The 20,656-nt window shown below is 34.3% G+C and overlaps 1 protein-coding gene and 1 long non-coding RNA gene across 2 annotated transcripts; one reads left to right on the top strand and one right to left on the bottom strand.

Annotated features, from left to right (window-relative positions):
• The first annotated feature begins 895 nt into the window (after positions 1–895).
• Positions 896–19,031, top strand: etfbkmt (electron transfer flavoprotein subunit beta lysine methyltransferase). The gene is given in 3 exon segments (NM_001161495.1): positions 896–1,237; positions 16,125–16,255; positions 18,600–19,031. Coding segments are annotated over 3 exon segments (777 nt in total). The 5' UTR covers positions 896–947; the 3' UTR covers positions 18,956–19,031.
• On the bottom strand, positions 7,910–16,024 carry LOC147837871 (uncharacterized). Its single transcript, XR_015526637.1, has 2 exons — positions 14,062–16,024; positions 7,910–10,553 (listed from the first exon to the last, which is right to left on the bottom strand). It is a non-coding gene; the product is annotated as an uncharacterized LOC147837871 (long non-coding RNA).
• Positions 19,032–20,656: the final 1,625 nt, after the last annotated feature.

Genomic DNA, 20,656 nt, shown 5'->3' with positions numbered 1-20,656 from the left:
ATATATATATATATATATATATCGCTAGCGCTGTCGCCTCACAGCAAGAAGATCACTGGTCAAAAGTCAGTACAGCAAATTAAAAAATAAAAAAATTAATACAGAAAAATAACATTTAAATACCATAGGAATGTTTTTATTAATTGTTCGTTTTACATTTTTACCATACTTGAAACTTGTAGTTGCTATTTAAAATTACTACAACAATATATATATATATATATATATATATATATATATATATATATATATATATATATATATATATATATATATATATATATATATATATATATATATATATATATAAACTTACATTTTTTTCGATCTTAAGTAATATCACATAAAATAAATAAACAAACACATAAATTTATTTTTAAAAATGTATGTGATATTACTTGAGATCGAAAAAAATTTAGGAGCTGTTAAAGTTATTACAAAAAGAATAAGAATGAAAATGTAAAAAATTAAAAAGATTTTACCGTGCTAATGTGTTTTTAATTAAAACATCAATTGGATGAAATTAAAGAACGTCCTCAAATGTTTTCAAATGTATTTGCATACAAAGTTCATGGTTGATTTGTTTGTACTGTATGTTGATGTATTTTTGGTAATTTATTTTATTTATTGTGATTATTTTTTGAATAATTGTAGCCTATGTCTTTGTATTTAATTTTATTGTATGTTGCGCATTACTCTGTGAAGCATATAGTGGAATTAAGCTTGTGATGTTTTGAAAATGCAAATTTAAAAATACTAATAAAAGCAGTAAGGTGCAAGCAACTGGGTGCAAGTAATGACAAAAAAAGTACTTGCATTTCTAGCGCTACGATTGGTGGCGTTGCCACACGTGCTAAAGCCTTCTACATAATGCGCATGCGTGACAGACATGTGGAAGAAATGTAAACATAAGGTCAGACGACCGGTTACAGGACAAAATTATCGATATGTACAGACGAATAATCATGTGTTTCAGAAGTCGGGCGACTTTAAATTCATTTCAAAGAGGAATGTGTTGCTCAACACGTCGATATGTAAGCAGTACTGGATCAGAGGACGACATTAAGAACTTCATAATAGACAACACGGAGATAGTGAACAGCCAAAGTTTAACGCCAGAGATTTCTTTACGACTCTTTACACCCACCTGCCGGTTTTGGACGGAGAACCCGGAATTTTGGCCATTTCCTGATCCATACTGGGCAATATATTGGCCAGGTGGACAAGCACTAGCAAGGTAAAAATACTTATAAGGGGACGTTCACGTTAAAAATAACAGTGTGTATTTAAGTATATCTAATTACAAACACATTCAGGTATATAACTTACTTTAAAAATGTACATATATAACATGTTGTTATACATATATGTTTTATACATATTAACATGTGCGTACTTATACATAATAAATATACGCAATGCACAAAATTATGTAAAATGTAGAGTTGATTTTTATTTATATGTGTGCATGTATTAAGTATATGATGTATAGTATAAGCCTATTTAAATGCACACACGTATATACTTTACAAATATTTACATACACTCGTTTCTATGTAATATTTACATATACATATACAGTTAACAGTTCAATTGAAATCAGAATTATTAGCCCCTCTGTTTATTTTTCCCCACTTTCTGTTTAACGGAGAGAAGTTAACAAATTTTTTCAACACATTTCTAAACATAATAGTTTTAATAAGCCATTTCTAATAACGGATTTATTTTATCTTTGTCATGATGACAGTAGGCCTACATAATATTTTACTAGATATTTTTTCAAGACACTTCTATACAGCTTAAAGTGACATTTAAAGGCTTAACTAGGTTAGTTAGGTTAACTAGGCAGGTTAGAGTAATAAGGCAAGTTATTGTATAAAGATGGATTGTTCTGTAGACTATCGGGAAAAAATAGAGCTTAAAGGTGCTAATAATTTTGTCCTTAAAATGGCTTTTAAAAAATTAAAAACTGCTTTCATTCTAGCTGAAATAAAACAAATAAGACTTTCTGCAGAAGAAAAAAATATCAAACATATTGTGAAAATTTTCTTGCTCTGTTAAACAGAAACAGAAAAAAAACAGAAAAAATTCCAAGCAGGGCTAATAATTCTGACTTCAATTGTATACTAGAGTTACACAATATTAGAAACATATGACATTGAAATATTTTGTATATAAATACAATTTCACCAGATGTTTTAAATAGCTCTATATGAAAATATTTCATTAATTAAGATCGACTGGGATGGTCAAGACTTTCTATGCAGTGCATCTGCATAAATTATAATATGTTGCAAGAAAAAGTAAATAAATAAGCAGTGATTTATGGTTTTCTGGGGAGCCTAACAGTATTTAAGTAGAGAAATTGAACAATCAAATGTAAAATAACATAGTATAAATAATAATAATAAAAAATGTAAATATTTAATAATATATTTATCTTTTAATCTTAAATTAATAAAATAATCCCGCGATTATCAATGCCTTAACTATATATTGTTTGTTCTCATATATATATATATATATATATATATATATATATATATATATATATATATATATATATATATATATATACATACAAGCATCGCACAAAATTATTAAGTAAATTGATAAAGATCATATTTAATGTATTAATGTACAATATCAAAATCACATTTGGAAATGGTGTTTTTTTAATTAACATATTTTATTGATATATTTTACATAGCGTACGTGCGTGGATTGTGTATATTTATAATGTATATGTGAATGCACACATACATGTATATATACTAAAAAAATATGAGCATATATTAATATTTATATATCATTTTACGTTTAATTTTAATATTTTATTTTAAAATATTTTTATTCATGTGTATACATAGACATGGATGTGTGTATTTCTGTTATATAATAAATATAAACTACACTCTAAATTATTATAAACAAAAATGCATTCTATTTTTGTATGCAGTAGTCATAATGTTCTGTCTCATAAAACATAAACAGCGACATTTAAAGGCTTAACTAGGTTGCTCCCGAAGCAGACATAGTAATGACAGTGTAATCATTATCAACAATATTTAGGTTAATTGCTTAATAATGTTAAAAATGTGACCCAGTCTGTGAAAATATAGCTGGAGTCTTTTTTATTTTTGTAATTTACTGTTTTCTAATATAATAATAATAATATATGTATTTAATATTAACTGAGCAAAATCATGTCAACAACATGAATGGCTACAGTAAAACTTTATCTCAGAATTAGATTTGGCCTGGTTTTCACACACAGCCACAAACTGTATTTTGTAAAAATTCTGTAAATACAATGTAAATGAATCACGGTTCCAATGCAATATTAATAAATTACAACTTTCCATGTTTTAAAATTAGAAATAGGCTATATGAAATATTTACTACACTGTAAAAAAAATCCTGGTTGCCTTAATTTTTTTAAGCTGAATCCAATTAATCATGAGTTCATTGAACTTATATTATTTTAAACTGACTTAAAACAGCTTGCATAATTCAACATGATTAACTTAGGGTGCTTTCACACCTGTGAATCGATTCCCGCCCTACTCATAATTCTCTGTTCATATAGCCTTATGCCTATTACATATCCATAAAACACAGTGATATAACCGCGCTCAGATCGTTTGCTTTCTCACTGCAATCGATCCGCTCCAGAGTTCGTTTCAGTCGAGCCGAGACCACCTCATTCAAGCGATCTCGGAGCGATTGATTTGGCGCGGATCAGAGAGCGATTGGTGGTTTTACATATGCCAAACGAACCGCGCTAACTGGGCAAACGAGACAGGTTCCGAAACAAAAGTGTAGTCGCACGCACCTTGTCAAACACCACCAAACCACCACTTCTCCTAACAGCTGAGTGGGACGTAAACCGCAAAATAAACCGTAAAACTATGACCAATGTGAGGAGAGTTTACTCTCACATGACTTGTTTTAGCTCTTTTGGTCCGATTAGAAAGTTTGCAGTGTGAAAGCGAACCGCACCAAGAGCGAAGAGCAACAATGTAACATTTGTAATCCCTGTTTCGGAACAACTGAATCGATTCACAGGTGTGAAAGCAAAGTTAAGTAAGTTAAAATGACCTAAAAACACATGCTGTCAGGACTAATTGATCATATCATTTTTACAGTGTGGCTAATGTTTGTATCTAGCTTATGTATGTGCTGTTTCCATGTTTGGATAGGTGTTACTACAAATAATGACAAATATTGTGGCCAAAATCTGTTATCAATACCACCCTTTAAAATTAGGTTCATTAGTATTTTCTCCTCCCCTCTAGGTTACAGCAGCTGAGTTAACGCAGGTGTACCACACTATTTAACATAACATCATCTATATCAGTGCTACAGAGTTATAAAGAGAAAGACTGACTTCATCTGTTTACACAGATTTCAATAAAAGAAATGTCCAAGTGTTCATACTTTCCTGAAAACATATTTTAAGTTGCGATTTACCACCACTGGCATGCTGTAGACCTTTTTTATGGCTGCTGCATGGAGGGCGCCATAGCGACCAGCGTCTTCCGGTAGAATGCTAAAAACTTCTGTTTACAGCGTGTACAACTGGTAATTTGCGCTCCGAAAATGGGTTTCAATAACGTTTTTAATGGATAACAGAGTGTTTTTGTGAGCACACAACTTAGAAATGTGTTTGTTAAAGCCGTTATAATCTGTCACATGTGGTTCAACGCGTCAGAAATACGAGAAAAACGTTCTCCAAGTTCACGTGTCTGCAGTCAGAAATACCGTGTGTGTGTGCGTGCGTTTCCGGCCTGTCAGCTGTTAGCTCAGCGGCTCTTTAACGCACACAGAGAGAGAGAGAGTGAGAAAGTGAGAGAGAGAGAGAGAGAGAGAAAACCAGAGTACTGGCATGAAACTTAACAGGTATGAAAGTCGTGCAGTTTACAAAAATTACCTATAAAAGTCTGTTATTGATACTCTGCTGGCTGATTTGCTGTTCATTCTAATCGCGAGCGGTTTGTGTTTTATTTTGTGTTGTTTTTACCATGGTTTGTGTTTTTCTGTCATTTCGAAATGACACTAGCCTATATTTTCACTTTGTCACAGTTATTAAATCAGTGTGTCAGTGGCACAGTACAGGCTACGTGTGTGTGTCAAACATTTTGGTGAATTACATTTGTTTGGGCTGGTTATATATTTGAAATAAAGAGAAAATGTTGACTTTAGCGATAACAAGGCTTCATTTAAACTGCAGAAGATGCCGTCTGACAACGAGGGGAAAATGCCTCACAGCAGCTGTTTTCCATCCTATTCGATCGCATTTCTTTAAATGATCAGTCCAGGAGATAATGCTGATGGACAACAGTATTAGTTTAAAGAGGATAAAAGCAGGTAAAATAGATTAAAACTATCGTTTCAAAGCTGTCCAAATGTGACTGTTTACACGCATCAGCTGCCGACCGGAAGTTCTTCGCATTCTCCTTGCGCATACACGCAAAGGATAATGGGTAATTTTGTGTTCCAAGAAAAAGGTCTATAGCGTGGAGGAACTAAGACGTCACTTTGTAGGCTAATCGACTGCTAGCATAAAACTGGTTCCCTCGATAAAATCCCTATAGGATTTTCCCATAGGCTTTTCAAAGATTGCGAATAAGCTCTGTGTTCAAACACTGTTCATTACACTTACACGTTTTGTCCAGCCGGATAATCCTCACACGAAAATACAACTTTGAGCACTTTTGGATCTTAAATGCAAACGCAAGAATTAAAAAGCTAACATTAGGCTATAACCGGACTACAGTTCCTTTGGGGCGCTCGGCTGTGACGTCGGCACCACCCTGCTACAGACAACTTTTCTAGCTTATTTTTAGAAATAATGTCAATGACAAAGAGTTAATCTCACTGTTTATTATATTATAATCCACGCTATACATTATAAACAAATAAATGCGCAAAAACACATGACTATGTGCCTTTTGGATCGTTTTTACGTGGGAAATACATCTGCTTTGCTTTACGGTTGTTCAAAAAAGTTTTAAAACTGTGTGTATACATCTGCCTAGTATTATCATAGGATATATTTAAATAAGTGTATCGCTCGCGTGAACACAGCCTGCTTACCTTAACAGACGACTTGTGAGATGTGAGGAGGAACAAGTCTATCAAATGCCTGCAAGTTCCATCATCATGGACACGGAGCAACATTCAATTTTTATTTTTTGTCACGAAGTACAAAAAAACGCAGCCCATACAGTCACATCTGCTATACATGTTATGGAGGAGTGTAAATATTGCAGTTCTGACAGAGCTAAATGTGTTCAGATGAAGACAAAAGACGAAAAATCACTTGATCACGTTAAAATGACAGTTAACATGTATGTATTTTTACACATTTATTCACATGTTTGCATTACTGAGAGCAGGAAAGAGAAAGGCTGCACTGGTGAGCAGCATCTTCATAATATCGCTTAATTAAAATTAACGATCAACAAATGAATCTGTCTCTACAGTCTTTACAAGTGACGAAATTTTCTACACACAATCTGAATTCCCAATTAGACAAATACTACAAACTATAAAATACTATTCATTAAAATACCTAAATAACAGACAAATCCAAATGCCCAATGCAAGCGAGCTGCGCTCCAGACCAGATCAGCTCGATGACGTATAATGTCCCCGACACCGCTTGTAGTCTCATTTAGCAACTTGATAGCAACCGTCTTTTTAAAAAAGCATAACCGATTTAAAAAATCAAAAGTGTGCTGTAACTGAAGTGTTTTATATTGTAGAACAAAACGTAAAAGTTTCTTTAGTTTGTGTTAGCCACAAACCTTATTTAAGCGATTTTACTGAAACCCCATACAAAAAACCCATTGACTTTGGGACGAAGGAACCGGAACTGCTAAAATGCTAAATGGGTTTTTGCATACAATTTGACATCATAATTCCTCCACTCTATTGGGTCTGTGATCACTGTGGTCTAGGCCCCCGCTGCAGTATGCGTCCATTATTTTTCGTATCAAAAGTGGTAACCCTAAGTGTTACAAACCCCTGATGATAGTCTAGGGGGTTGTGGGGTTTGACATTTGATTAATTAAAATATATTTATATAAACAGTGAATGAGTGCAAAAGACAACCAAAGTAATGCCAAAAATATGTGCTTTTATTTACAATTCCCAAAAGTGAACAACAACAACGAATGAATCAAAAATAAAGAAAAAGTATGTAAGGCAAAAATATACAATTTACAATATTTACAACACTGAGACAAATAAAGACGGGAAAAAACAAGAGAGCTGGCAGAAGGGACGCGGGCGGCGCTAAAGAAATGAAAAGAACAAAACCCAACCTAAATCTAACTTCCCAGAAGCATCTAGCTAACTAACTATGTGAAAAACAGTATAATTAACATGCAGAGATCTTCCGAGTCCTAACTATCTACTCTATCTAGCTATCCAATAAGTACAAGGAGTGGCGCTCGCCCCTAACCTAGGCTGTTTCTCAATATGCGTTCATCAGCGGTCTTGCGTCCTCGTGTTCTCGTGCAACGTCATCATCAGCTGCCTAAGTTCAGTTTCAATAGACCAATTACCATGTTTGTAAACATTCAGGATGCGCGCGCAGGGAGGTGGCAGAAAGCAACCGGGAGCGCTAGCATTTACAGTGAGGGAATGACATCTGATGCGGTGCAGAGTTTGTTGTTGTCTTAGAAATGAGATATATTACTTACATATTATATATATATTATTTACATAATGCTTACAGCATATTATAACAGCTCGTCCCCCAGTGACAAGCACAGTGATGCAGCAAAATTAACGTTAAAGCGAGCAGCGTTCATCTGACAGCTCCATTGGTGATAGTGTTGGACTATTTCTCACTTGCCTTAGTCCACCCCAATTCAATAATCGGTCAGGAGTCAATTAATCAAAATCAATGAATTTATTTATCGAGCATAAGTGAATAAAGCGAAGATCAGGATCCTGGGCTTTTGAAGAACCGTCAGCCAAGCAGTCTGGATGTCCAAAAGCTCTCGAACTCTTTCGACTCCCTCCTTTTATCCATCAGCAGCGTTCAATCTTTTTGGCCACTCCTCTGATCAGTTACCCCCAATCTCTATTGTTGCCATCAGCTGTTTTCAGGCAGAATCATCTCTCAAAAGTCTGTGGTCTGCACACAGAGATACCTCTGCACACAGAAACAAAAGGGCAAGTGAAAGTATCACTCCTCCTTGATATACTTGACACTACTGACATCTGGGGTGCAGCAAGCAACTGTAGCAAAAAATCATCAAAGCACAGCTGAGCATCATAACTTCCTTATAGAATTATCAGTATAATATCAATTTTATTAAAGCATCATACATCACGCATACACAAAGAGCAGTATAAAAATGCTGCATCTACCACATCTGCTTTTCCTCCTAGTCCTGTCTATGAACTCTTGACCTGTGTATGCACCCATCTAGGGGAAGCCCTTTTGCAGATCTGTCTCCAGCCAGCACCCACACACAGCTCTTGTGGTTTTAGCAGTTAGTTAGAAACGCATTATAACAGGGGTTAAGTAGAAGTACGCTATATCAGGAGACATCATCATATCTGACCAAAAAACACATATTGTAAATAATGAATAGTGAGGCAAATGGGAGTATATTCCTCCAATAGCAAAAATATATCAAAAGAAAAGAGTGATTAGTAAGACAATAAAGCAATATTTTCCTCATCTGCTCCAGTTCTCTTTTCTGTGTAGAAAAGTCAAACATCACAGCTGCAACCCAGACAGGGGCTTTCTGCAAGACTTCAGATTTAGTTATTTGACATTATAGGGGTGGAAAGTTCCTGTCTCATTTTAAGGTCAAACAGAATGTCTCATCATGATTATCATGGTTCAAGCAAACACATATACATATGCAAAATAAGCATGATCACATGTATATAATTCAAAAGAAGCATTAGACTGTAATTTTATTCCTTCAATAGCACCCTCGCAATGAATATTGAATAAGACGAAGTGACCGAGCATCCAGCCCGAAATATACAATCTCAATGAAGCTCCGAGTGATTTTACCAGAGAGAAGTTAAAGATCTACAAGTCTTTGAATGCCAACAATGTTGTTCTTTGAGGTCATGTGCAATAAATATTGCATCATGATGACCAGATTCAAGAGCTAAACAGAGATTCCGCCTAGCCAAAGACAAGGAAACAAGACGGAGCTAACGTTCTACAAAGCCTGCATAATTAATCACCAACACGCAAAACCACTGCATTCTGACAGTGAACTTCACCTGTACGGCAGGGTATGTGAACCTACACATAGAGGTAAAGTTGGTTTTATATTCGCACATTCAGACTTTCTTCTTAATAATATAATTTCATTACTCTAAATAGCGAAATCTTATTAGCAGCAGCCAATGACTATCAAAGTACAACATGTTCACAGTCAAGTAAACAGTGTTAATGTTGTTTTCAAGTCACACTTGCAGGTTATTTCAGACCGAATATTCAAAGTGCCGTGGTAAACAATATAGGGAGTTTGTCACAAGTTGTCACTGAATGAATGTGTGAATATAAAACCAACTTTACCTTAATAAAAGTAACTTTCACGTTTCGTTATTAGCATTCAGTGTCCGCAGTTTAATTAACCACATGTAACTGTTTTTGCTGAAATCATTTCTGCAATCAAAAACGAGTGATGTGTATGATTCAGCATAGCGTGAACTGACCTGATATGACATGAGAACTGCAGAGTCCAGCATTTCTAATTAGCTCCTCACTTCATTCAGCTCCCATTTAGCCAAAGACGTCTGCAGTCGGTATTAAAGCAGTGTGTGGTGTATGGTAAAAGTTACGTTTTCCATTTTTGGACTCGAATTTGGCATCCTACCGCAAAACATGACATCTTTCCCATTGTAGCCTGTCTGTTTTTTGCAACCGGGGACCCGTGTGACGTCATGTGTGACGTAGGTTGGTAATTGGTCAATACTCAAGACCGCAAGTACGGAGGACGCGTGAAACTTCCCGGATGTGATCTTGATATCGAGGACGCACCAATGCAGACTTGAGCACCGAACTCGCTCTGGAAGTCCCAGAAGTCATTGCGACTGGAGGTGGGAAGCGCAGCATTTTATCTAGATTTATTATTAAAGTTCAGAGATATCACTTATTTACCTCAGGAGTTTCCCTGAATGAAACGGTGAAAGTAAACATTAACATGAATATCTTAATAAAGGAATAAACAAATTAAGGGTTGTTTGTTTGTTGAAATTCGTATTAAAATTTGTTTTATTTATATTGTGCAGAGTATATTTATAATGTTTTTATGCAAAGTATGTATTTTGAAGAGGGGGGAAACAATAAATCGTTGTATGAAGGCTGTAATATTTAAATAATTTCCAATTAAAACACGTTAAGGTCACATGACCATCAGGAAGAACGCAGCATCTCATTTCTCACAGGACGCATTATCTGCCCTTGCAGTCTCCTGAGTTCGTTCTTCAGAGGACAGCTGGCAAGACCGGTCTCCACAAGAACACGAGTTCGTTCTCTGCATTCTTGGAATTGAGAAACAGCCCTAATGTACTAAACAGCAGAGTAGTCCTATGTGTTGCAATTTGTATGTCACGTGACCTTTTTACCTGTCCGCTTCGTCCAAGCCTCGTAAACAACGATAAACTAAGAATGATGTACGAATAACGGACGGATAACGTGCACACAGAAACGGGCAACAACAAAATACACAGTTAGACGGGTTATTTCTAAACGCACGCGATGAATACAAAGCAAGCGGAAAAAACAGAGAAGAGAAAGAGAAAAATGCAAGCAAGGCACTGGCGAGTGGTCTGGCGCTCTTTTAACACGGGTGGTCTTTGCTTATTGGATGTGACATAAGGATGACGTAACCGGGGAGGAATGACTGACAGCTGAATGGACCAATGAACGGAACCTGAGAATACATGAAAGCAGATATGGGAGAACAGAGCGAGAGAGAGAAAGGGGAAAAAAAAACACAGAGAAACGGAGCACAAATAACACAAATACATAACACTAAGTAAAACAAATGTTCAACAGTTTCAATATTATTCTCACAAAAGCAGCATGAATGGGCTCTATGCACAGCTGGAGTTTTAAAGGCAACGGTGAAAGCTTAATGTGACTATTTTTAATTTCACAAGGTTGTTTTTACAGCATCGATGTTGTAATGTAATTACAACACATTCAGTTTAATAGACTTAATCATTCATTTAGTTGTTCAAGTGTAAAACGAGATGAAAGACTGTGTAACCACTAGTGCCGTCAGTATCAGCAGGCAAAATTGTGAAATTAAAGCAATAGTCCAGAGATCTGGGGCCTCATTTATCAACGCTGCGTACGCACAAAAACTTTGCACCTCACGTCAGGTTTCACGCTCAGAATCGCTCACGTTTGGATTTACTAACGATGAAATGAATGTGGGAATGTGCGCAGCTCCATAAGGCTGGCGTACGCACATTTTTTGTGCGTGTCTGTTTTATTTATATTGGCAACTACTAGAGGCAGTAAATTTACTGTAAATTTAAATTGCACTCTACAAAGTGTCTTTGAGCCGTGCAATGGCAGCTGTATGAGACAGGTTCATCTAGCAGGTATATAAGGTTTCCATACCATACAGTTGACCAGCCAAACATTAAAGCGCAATTTGCAGCGGTTGCCTGTTTTCCCCAACGATCTACTGCACACACACTGCTATAAAGACACTATCTGAAGATGAATTTGCATGTGTGAATCAGAAACATTTTTGTTCAATAAATGTGCAAATAAAATATGATGCACAGACTTAATAATGATTCCTAATTGTCTTTCTTGTGATAAATAGTAGGCAAAATCTGATATGTAGCAGGGGGGGTTGATATCTGAGTTCATCAGACGCTGGATTCGAACTGAGTTCATGCTCGAACGTGTCAAAACATGTTAACATGCGTTTTATGAGCTGCACCACTGAGACTATTGAAGGAAATACAACATTTTACACCTATAAATCGCACTATTTCTTTTTTTAATCCACACAGTGCGATGTTCAGACTTAACTGTGTTAACCGCATCAGCTAAACTCTCCCCACTCAATTTCTTTCTTTTGTTGTTATTTCCGGAGGACAAACGTGCAAATAACACAGTTTTTCTCCAGTCTAACCCTGAAAGCAGCACCTCCAATTCACATTCTGTTCAAAGTTTCTCTTTTTGCTTGCTTTTGCCATTGCTTTTTCGTTGGGTTGTGCCAAAGTATAGTAATTAGCATATTCATACGGGGGAGGAGGCAGGGAGGGGTTTCACGTTCATTCGGATGTACAAAAGAATATGCGGGGGATTCGGCTTATGCAGTGTTTCATACATCTGAATTTTTTTCTGCGTACGCACATTTACAGCTTTGTGCATACGCAATGTTTTAGTAGGATTTCCACGCAAGTGGACGCATAGTCCTCGCTGTGGCCATCGGCGTCACACCTCTCAAAAATGTAACTACACATCGCAACGATGCGTAGCGTAAGCTCTGTGATTGGTCGGCTTGGTAGCGCTGACGAATGTGGGCAGGACCGAAAGTCACGCGAGTCCGTTGGAGCGAGTGTTTGGAGCTCCAGATGAAAAGTTTAGTTTTGTGTTTACCTTATGGTTGTAGTTGTTGCACGTTTGCTGATTCCAGCACACCAGCGAAAAAACTCGACACAGAGGAACATAAACACCTCACTGCCCGCTAGCATTTCGGAAGTGTTATTACAGAGGAACACAAACAGCGCGCAGAACTATACATTTGCCATTAAATTAATTTTAGCAGAGACGTAATTGCCAGTCATTTTCACATTAGTTTTTCAGTTAGGGACGAATATTAGAGTAGCCAATAAAAATGTGTAGCTGGACATGGGACAGTCCCACAGTAATCTACACCAGCGGTTCCCAACAGGGGGGTCCCGGCCCACAAGGGGGTCTCAGCCAGCTCTGTGGGGGGTAACTTCATATTTTTAAAAATTCTTGGCATTGGACAATTAGGAGAATGAACATGTTGCCTTATTCAATTTATCCCCTAGTTCAGTTGTCCTCAATCACCGGTCCGTGGATCAATTGGTATCGGGCCGCACAAGAAATCATTAATTATTTCCGTTTTATTTATTATCTGAGTCTAAACGACCTTTGATTTAGAAAAGTCTTTTATTTTGAAAAAAGACTGTACTCTCTCGCTTACAAATCGATCACTTGAGCGCCCAAATTTAAACCAGAATCTAGCAAAATACGTAAGAAACAGATAAGAAATAAAATAAGAAAGAAACAAGAAACAGTCTTGGAGAAAGGCCCATTTAAGGACCCACAAACTGCCAAAGTATGGATTTGCAACCCACATGCCAACATATCAGGTGAATCCACTCTGCAAGAAGATCAACTGATGAAGAGTTTGCATTGGCGGCGTGACGCTCACACCAATGAATCCCGCTAGCGCACTGCGAGTCATGTGAAAAGAATTGACCCATCAGCTTCAGCTTGTAAGGAATATTCACATTTCAGTAAGACTAACAATAACAAACGGAGAACACCCAAACACTGCAGTTCTTTGTAATTTTCTTTATAAGTAAAACTTGTATCAGAGAGTGACAGCAATGTTTTGTCAGCTTGTCATCCACTAAGAAAACGGTTGATGGCCGCCTAGCAACCTACGAAACACCTGTTGGAATATCCAGCCAACTCCATGCATGTTCAATAAGAAAAGGTCCGGAGAGGGTTTTCTTCAAATAAAAGAAATTAGTAATTTATTAGATACAAATGAATAATTCGATAACAGAGCTCAGGGTTGCGTTACCCCAATGCTATACAAGAATTACATTCAAGAGGTTCGCAACTAACATACATTTCTCTGTCTCTAGCATATATACACAACTAATATTAACAGGTGGAGTTTTGGTGTAACGTCACTTATCAGACTCTCAAAAGAGAAAGAATAACTAATCTGTTTTTAGTTTAAACATTATTCTAATAAAAAATAAAGACATAAAAGTAATAAAAACAAACTCCTTTTTTCCACACACACCCTGTCTGCGGTAAATTTGTCAAGCGTTGACATAGTTTAGCTTCAACTTGCTTCAACACACCTGCCTGGAACTTTCTAGTGTATCTGGTAAGAGCTTGATTAGCTGCCTCAGGTGTGTTTGATTAGGGTTAGAGCTGAACTCTCCAGGACACCGGCCCTCCAGGACCCAAGTTTGGACACCCCTGTCTTAGATGATGCGAAGTCAAGTTTACAATAATAAATTAAATAGATAGGCCTTTATAGTGTGTGATGTGGATTTGCAGCAGATCAACCTCTCATATGCGCTGCAGGTTGGCTGAAAGATAATCTTTAAAAAATATAGGCTTTACTGCTATTTCCTCGTGCAATATGAAACACCAGAAAATATATTGTAGGTCTATTTTAAAAGCTTAAATTAGCATAGTTAGCATATCGATTTTATTTTGACTAGTAGCTCATGGCCCTAAAAATTAAAACGCAACCTGAAAACTTAAGTTATTAAGTTAGGCTAAATAAATTGACGAGTAGGCCTAAAAGACTAAATGGTTTATAAAAAAAAAAACAATTAGGATTTGCTAACAATACTTTTTAATTTTACATTTGAAGTATTATATCTCTTGTACAAAACGGAAATAAATAAGGAGAATAAAATATAATTTAAACCACTCGTTTGGCGCTGAAGCTGTGATCCGTCTGCGTTTTAAACCGTATCGTTGCATAACCTTCATTGATAAAATTAGTAACAGCGAAACATATTGTGTATATATAGTATATATATAGTGCATATTATTACTATAAAAAAAGTATATAACTGCCAAAGTAATAATAAATAAGTAAATAAATCGCCTAAATTAAAGAAACAAGAGGAACCAAAATAAGTCACCAGGTCTAGTGCCCCCTATGGGATTAAAATGCCCTGGCACCAGGCCTGCTCTCTGTGCATCTGTGTTCTTATCTTGAGTATTTTTGTGAAGTATTTCCCCACTTCACAAAACGTAAAATTATTTCCTTGACCGCTGCTGACCTCATCTAAATTAATGACGCAAATCCTCAGTTTGTGATACTAAATCAAAACATAAACTACTCCTTAGTGGTTCTCATCTGCCTGCCACCATTATCTCTCTCCTGTTCCCGCCAGGTGCCATATCTGTGATGAAACTCCCCTTTTATTATCTTCTAAGCATGGCATTCTAACCATTTCTAACAGACCATTCCTTATGGCTAATACAGACTTGAATGCATTCTATACTAATGCTAAGAATGCTTTACATGCCTAAATGCAAATAGTGACATGTAGATGTAAATAGCACATATACTTTAAAAATGAATCTCATTTGCCACAGCCATATCACCCTGCAGCCCAAAACCAGTTATTTACTGAAGCTAAGCAGGGCTGAGTCAGTACCTGGATGGGAGACCACATGGGAAAAATAGGTTGCTGTTGGAAGTAGCGTTTGTAAGGCCTGCAAGGGGGGGGCGCTCAACCTGTGGTCTGTGTGAGTCCTAATGCCCCAGTATACTGAAGGGGACACTATACTGTCAGTGGGTGCCATCTTTCGGATGAGACATTAAACCGAGGTCCTGACTCTCTGTGGTTATTAAAAATCCCATGGCACTTCTTGAAAAGAGTAGGGGTGTAACCCCAGTGTCCTGGACAAATTCGCTCCCATCATGGCCTCCCAATCATCCCCATCCACCAAATTGGCTCAATCACTGTCTCTCCACTCCTCCTATAGCTGGTGTGTGTTGAGGGCACTGGCGCCGTTGGCTGCTGTCGTATCATCCAAGTGGATGTTGCACACAGGTGGAGGAGTGGGGTGAACCCATACACAATAAGTGCACTATATAAATACATTACATTCACTTCCTATTTGATGCGCTTGAGCTCAGCCACTCAAAACTCTCTCACACTTTTAAAAACGAAATGCTATTGGGATTTTTTTTAATGGGAGGAGCTACTCTATGCCCCACCCTTTATTAATTTTTTCCAGTTGAAATGGCGTCCCACGTTAAACAAAATCCACATTTTGAAGCAAAATCGTTATTGAATGTTCTGCTATAATTTTGTGACTGTGTTTATCTGGTTTTAATGAATTTGTAAACTGTTTTTCTCAGATATCTTCTGAATAACCCTGAAGTGTCTGCAGGCAGAAAAGTGCTGGATCTGGGCTGTGGTTGTGGAGCATCTGCCATTGCTGCCAGACTCAGTGGAGCTTCCTGTGTAGTGGCCAATGACATTGATCCAAGTCAGATTTATGGTTTCTGTATCTCAAATCCCACAGCTTTTGGCATTAGGATTTATGAAATTTTGCATAAAAAAAAATCTGTAACCATGAATATATTGTCAGATATATTAGAAATCTTGCTATCAAGACTTTTACATTCTTTTTTAATTACACTTAATGAAATGTATTTATTAATGTAAATATTTAATGTAAAAATAAAATGTTATATCAACCTTATAAACCATTATAATGATGTATATTATATTATATTAAATTATATTATATTATATGTATTATACCATACTGCTGAATTTTTATCATATTCATATGAGTATAACTCATCATTGTAACCACTAACCAGTAAATTACCAACATAAATTGGTCAATTATTGATGTATATTTTAAATGATTATAAATATATTTTTTTAAAATAATTATTTATATATTTTAACTGGCATTTAAATTATTAATATACTTTGAAATATTTAATTTTATTTTAAGTGATTTTAAATGGCAAAACATAACTTAATGTCAAGAAAATAAAAAACAAAGAGTTATTAAGTTATTATCTTTTCTAAATATGCATAATAAATATATTAACATGTACAGTTGCATGAATGATTTAATCATCATAATATTCAATTCACATAAACCATGTACTACTTGATACATTTTCTAGCATACAAAAACACAATATTACATTAATAAATGGTAACAAATGAACTAATGTTAATGCGTTATGTATTAATGAAGTAATAAAACAATTATTTTAGTTTTACGGATTTAGTTGTATTTGACTATGACAACCATGGCATTCATTATTTAAAATAAAATAAATATGAACTTAATAAAACATTTAAAATGTATTTTTTTAAAAATCTTTTAGTTTAACAAACAGTAGCAAGAAAATAAAAATATAATAATATTATAAACAATTATAAAAATATACAATAACAATTTTTATATATAAATATATCATTATATAATATGAATATAAAATATGAATATAATCATAAAATAAAAATAATTGAAAAAAATATTATATATATAATATATAAAATATATATATATTGCTCCAGTCATTGCTGTTATTACTATTACCATTAATAATAATTATAATAATATTAATAATAATATTAATAAATATTAGAGTGATTACTGAAGGATCATGTGACTCTGAAGACTGGAGTAGTGAAGCTGAAAATTCATCTTTAAAATCACTGGAATAAATTATTAAAATCAATTATAAACTACTTTTGAACAGTTTTTTTATAGTGCAATAACATTTCACAGTTTTACAATTTGTACTGTATTTTTTATTAAATAAATGCAGCTTTGGTGAGCAGGAGAAGCTTATTTTAAAACATTTAAAAAACACACTGATCCCAAACTTTTGACCGGTAGTATATATATATATATATATATATATATATATATATATATATATATATATATATATATATATATATATATATATATATATATATATATATATATATATATATGGGCGAGGCAGTGGCGCAGTAGGTAGTGCTGTCGCCTCACAGCAAGAAGGTCACTGGGTCGAACCTCGGCTCAGTTGGCGTTTCTGTGTGGAGTTTGCATGTTCTCCCTGCCTTTACGTGGGTTTCCTCTGGATGCTCCGGTTTCCCCCACAGTCCAAAGACATGCAGCACAGGTGAATTTGGTAGGCTAAATTGTCCGTAGTGTGTTTGTGAATGTTTCCCAGAGATGGGTTGCGGCTGGAAGGGCATCCGCTGCGTAAAAACTTGCTGGATAAGTTGGCGGTTCATTCCGCTGTTGCGACCCCGGATTAATAAAGGGACTAAGCCGACAAGAAAATGAATGAATATATATATATATATATATATATATATATATATATATATATATATATATATATATATATATATATATATACAGTTAAAGTCAGAATTATTTGCCCCCCTTTGAATTTTTGTTGCTTTTTTTAATATTTCCCATATTATATTTAACAGAGCTAGGAAATTTTCACAGCATGTCTGATAATGTTTTTTCTTCTGGAGAAAGTTTTATTTGATTTATTTCAGCTAGAATAAAAACAGTTTTTAATTTTTTAAACACCATTTTAAGGGAAAAAATAAACAGGGGTTCTAATAATTCAGGGGGGCTAATAATTCTGACTTCAACTGTATATATTATACATATGTTTGTGTGATTTAAATTAAGTATACAGTTTTTATATTTTATTCATTAATTTTAAGACACTTTATTAAAAAACTTTCTTATATATATATATATATATATATATATATATATATATATATATATATATATATATATATATATATATATATATTTTATTTATTTATTTTTTTAATTGCAGTTGCTGCCATTGCCATAAAAATGAACTGTGAGCTGAACAATTTGGCGCCCTTACCCTGTGTGACAGACAACATGATTGGCTCAGAGACTGATGGCTGGGATCTCATTCTTCTGGGAGACATGTTTTACGATGAAGCTCTGGCTGATGGACTGCACCAGTGGCTCCAGACGTGTACAAACACACACGGGACACAGGTGCTTATTGGTGACCCCGGACGAGCTCAGTTTGAAGACCACAACATCAGGAGGTCGCTGCATCGACTGGCCCACTTTCAGCTGCCCGATTCAGTCAAAGAGGAGAATTATGGACTGACAAGCAGCGCTGTGTGGAGATACAACTGCAAGCCGGATCATTAGCAGCTTATGCATTCATGTGTATGTGAACATAATCTATGTAAATAAAAGATTCTTCCAGACTTGGGCTACACTTTAAGCAGTTACCATTCGTTTTTCTTAAGCCTTGTCAGCTGCCAGGCTGGGATGATTTTGAGTGTTAATTTGACCACAACTTTCTCTGTGCAAATGGAATTCTTTTTGGTCACATCTTATTTTGACACATTCAGAAAATGCTCTGAAATTCTTCAAAAACTTAATACACTCTGGACAAATTTTATTATGCCGGTGGCTAATTTTGTCACATTGACCTCCATTACCACAACATTTTTGATTCCAAAGCAATGAGATCATATAATCATGCGTTCTTGATTGTTGCTTGTTTTCCCTGTCAGGAGGTAGAGAGGGTTAAAAATGGGTATAGTTAGAGTCTTTACGTCAGTATTGCTAACGAGATGTGCCTGAATACGTATACAAACATTATTTTTAAAATTGTTCATATATATATATATATACATACATACAGTTGAAGTCAGAATTATTAGCCCCCCTTTTTTTTCTCTTTTTTAAAATATTTCCCAAATGGTGTTTAACAGAGCAAAGAAGTTTTCACAGTATTTCTGATAATATTTTTTTCTTCAGGAAAAAGTCTTATTTGTTTTATTTTAACTGGAATAAAAGCAGTTATTAATTTTTTAAACACCATTTCAGGGACAAAATTATTAGCCCCTTTAAGCAATTTTTTTTTCGATAGTGTACAGAACAAACCATCATTATACAATAACTTGCCTAATTACCCTAACCTGCCTAGTTAACTTAATTAACCTAGTTAAACCTTTAAATGTCACTTTACGCTGTATAGAAGTGTCTCAAAAATATCTAGTCAAATATTATTTACTGTCATCATGGCAAAGATAAAATAAAACAGTTATTAGAGATGAGTTATTAAAACTATTATGTTTAGAAATGTGCTGAAAAAAATCTCTTCATTAAACAGAAATTGGGGAAAAAAATTAAACAGGGTGCCAAATAATTCAGGGGGGCTAATAATTCTGACTTCAGCTGTATAATATATATATATATATATATATATATATATATATATATATATATATATATATATATATATATATATATATATAAATATATATATATATAAAATATATATATATATATATATATATATATATATATATATATATATATATATATATATATAAAATATATATATAAATATATATATATAAAATATATATATATATATAAATATATATATATATAAAATATATATATATATATATATATATATATATATATATATATATATAAATATATATATATATATATATATATATAAATATATATATATATATATATATATATATATATATAAATATATATATATATATATATATATATATATATATATATATATATATATAAATATATATATATATATATATATATATATATATATATATATAAATATATATATATATATATATATATATATATATATATATATATATATATATATATAACACACACACACACACACACATTAAGTGAAAGCAGATCAATAAACTCACTACAGTTGACTGAATATTGCAGCTGTTGGACAACATAATGTACTTTTGAGGCTTTTTAGTTGAGTATGTAGTTGTTTAGATTGCAACTATGCAGTTTATTTATAAGGTTAGTGCCTATTTTAAATATTTATCATTT

Source organism: Danio rerio, chromosome 25 (genome assembly GCF_052040795.2).
Source record: "Danio rerio strain M-AB ecotype USA chromosome 25, GRCz13ab, whole genome shotgun sequence".
Lineage (NCBI taxonomy): Eukaryota > Metazoa > Chordata > Actinopteri > Cypriniformes > Danionidae > Danio > Danio rerio.
Note: the sequence above shows the minus strand (reverse complement) of the source record. Positions and strands in the feature narration are given on the sequence as shown.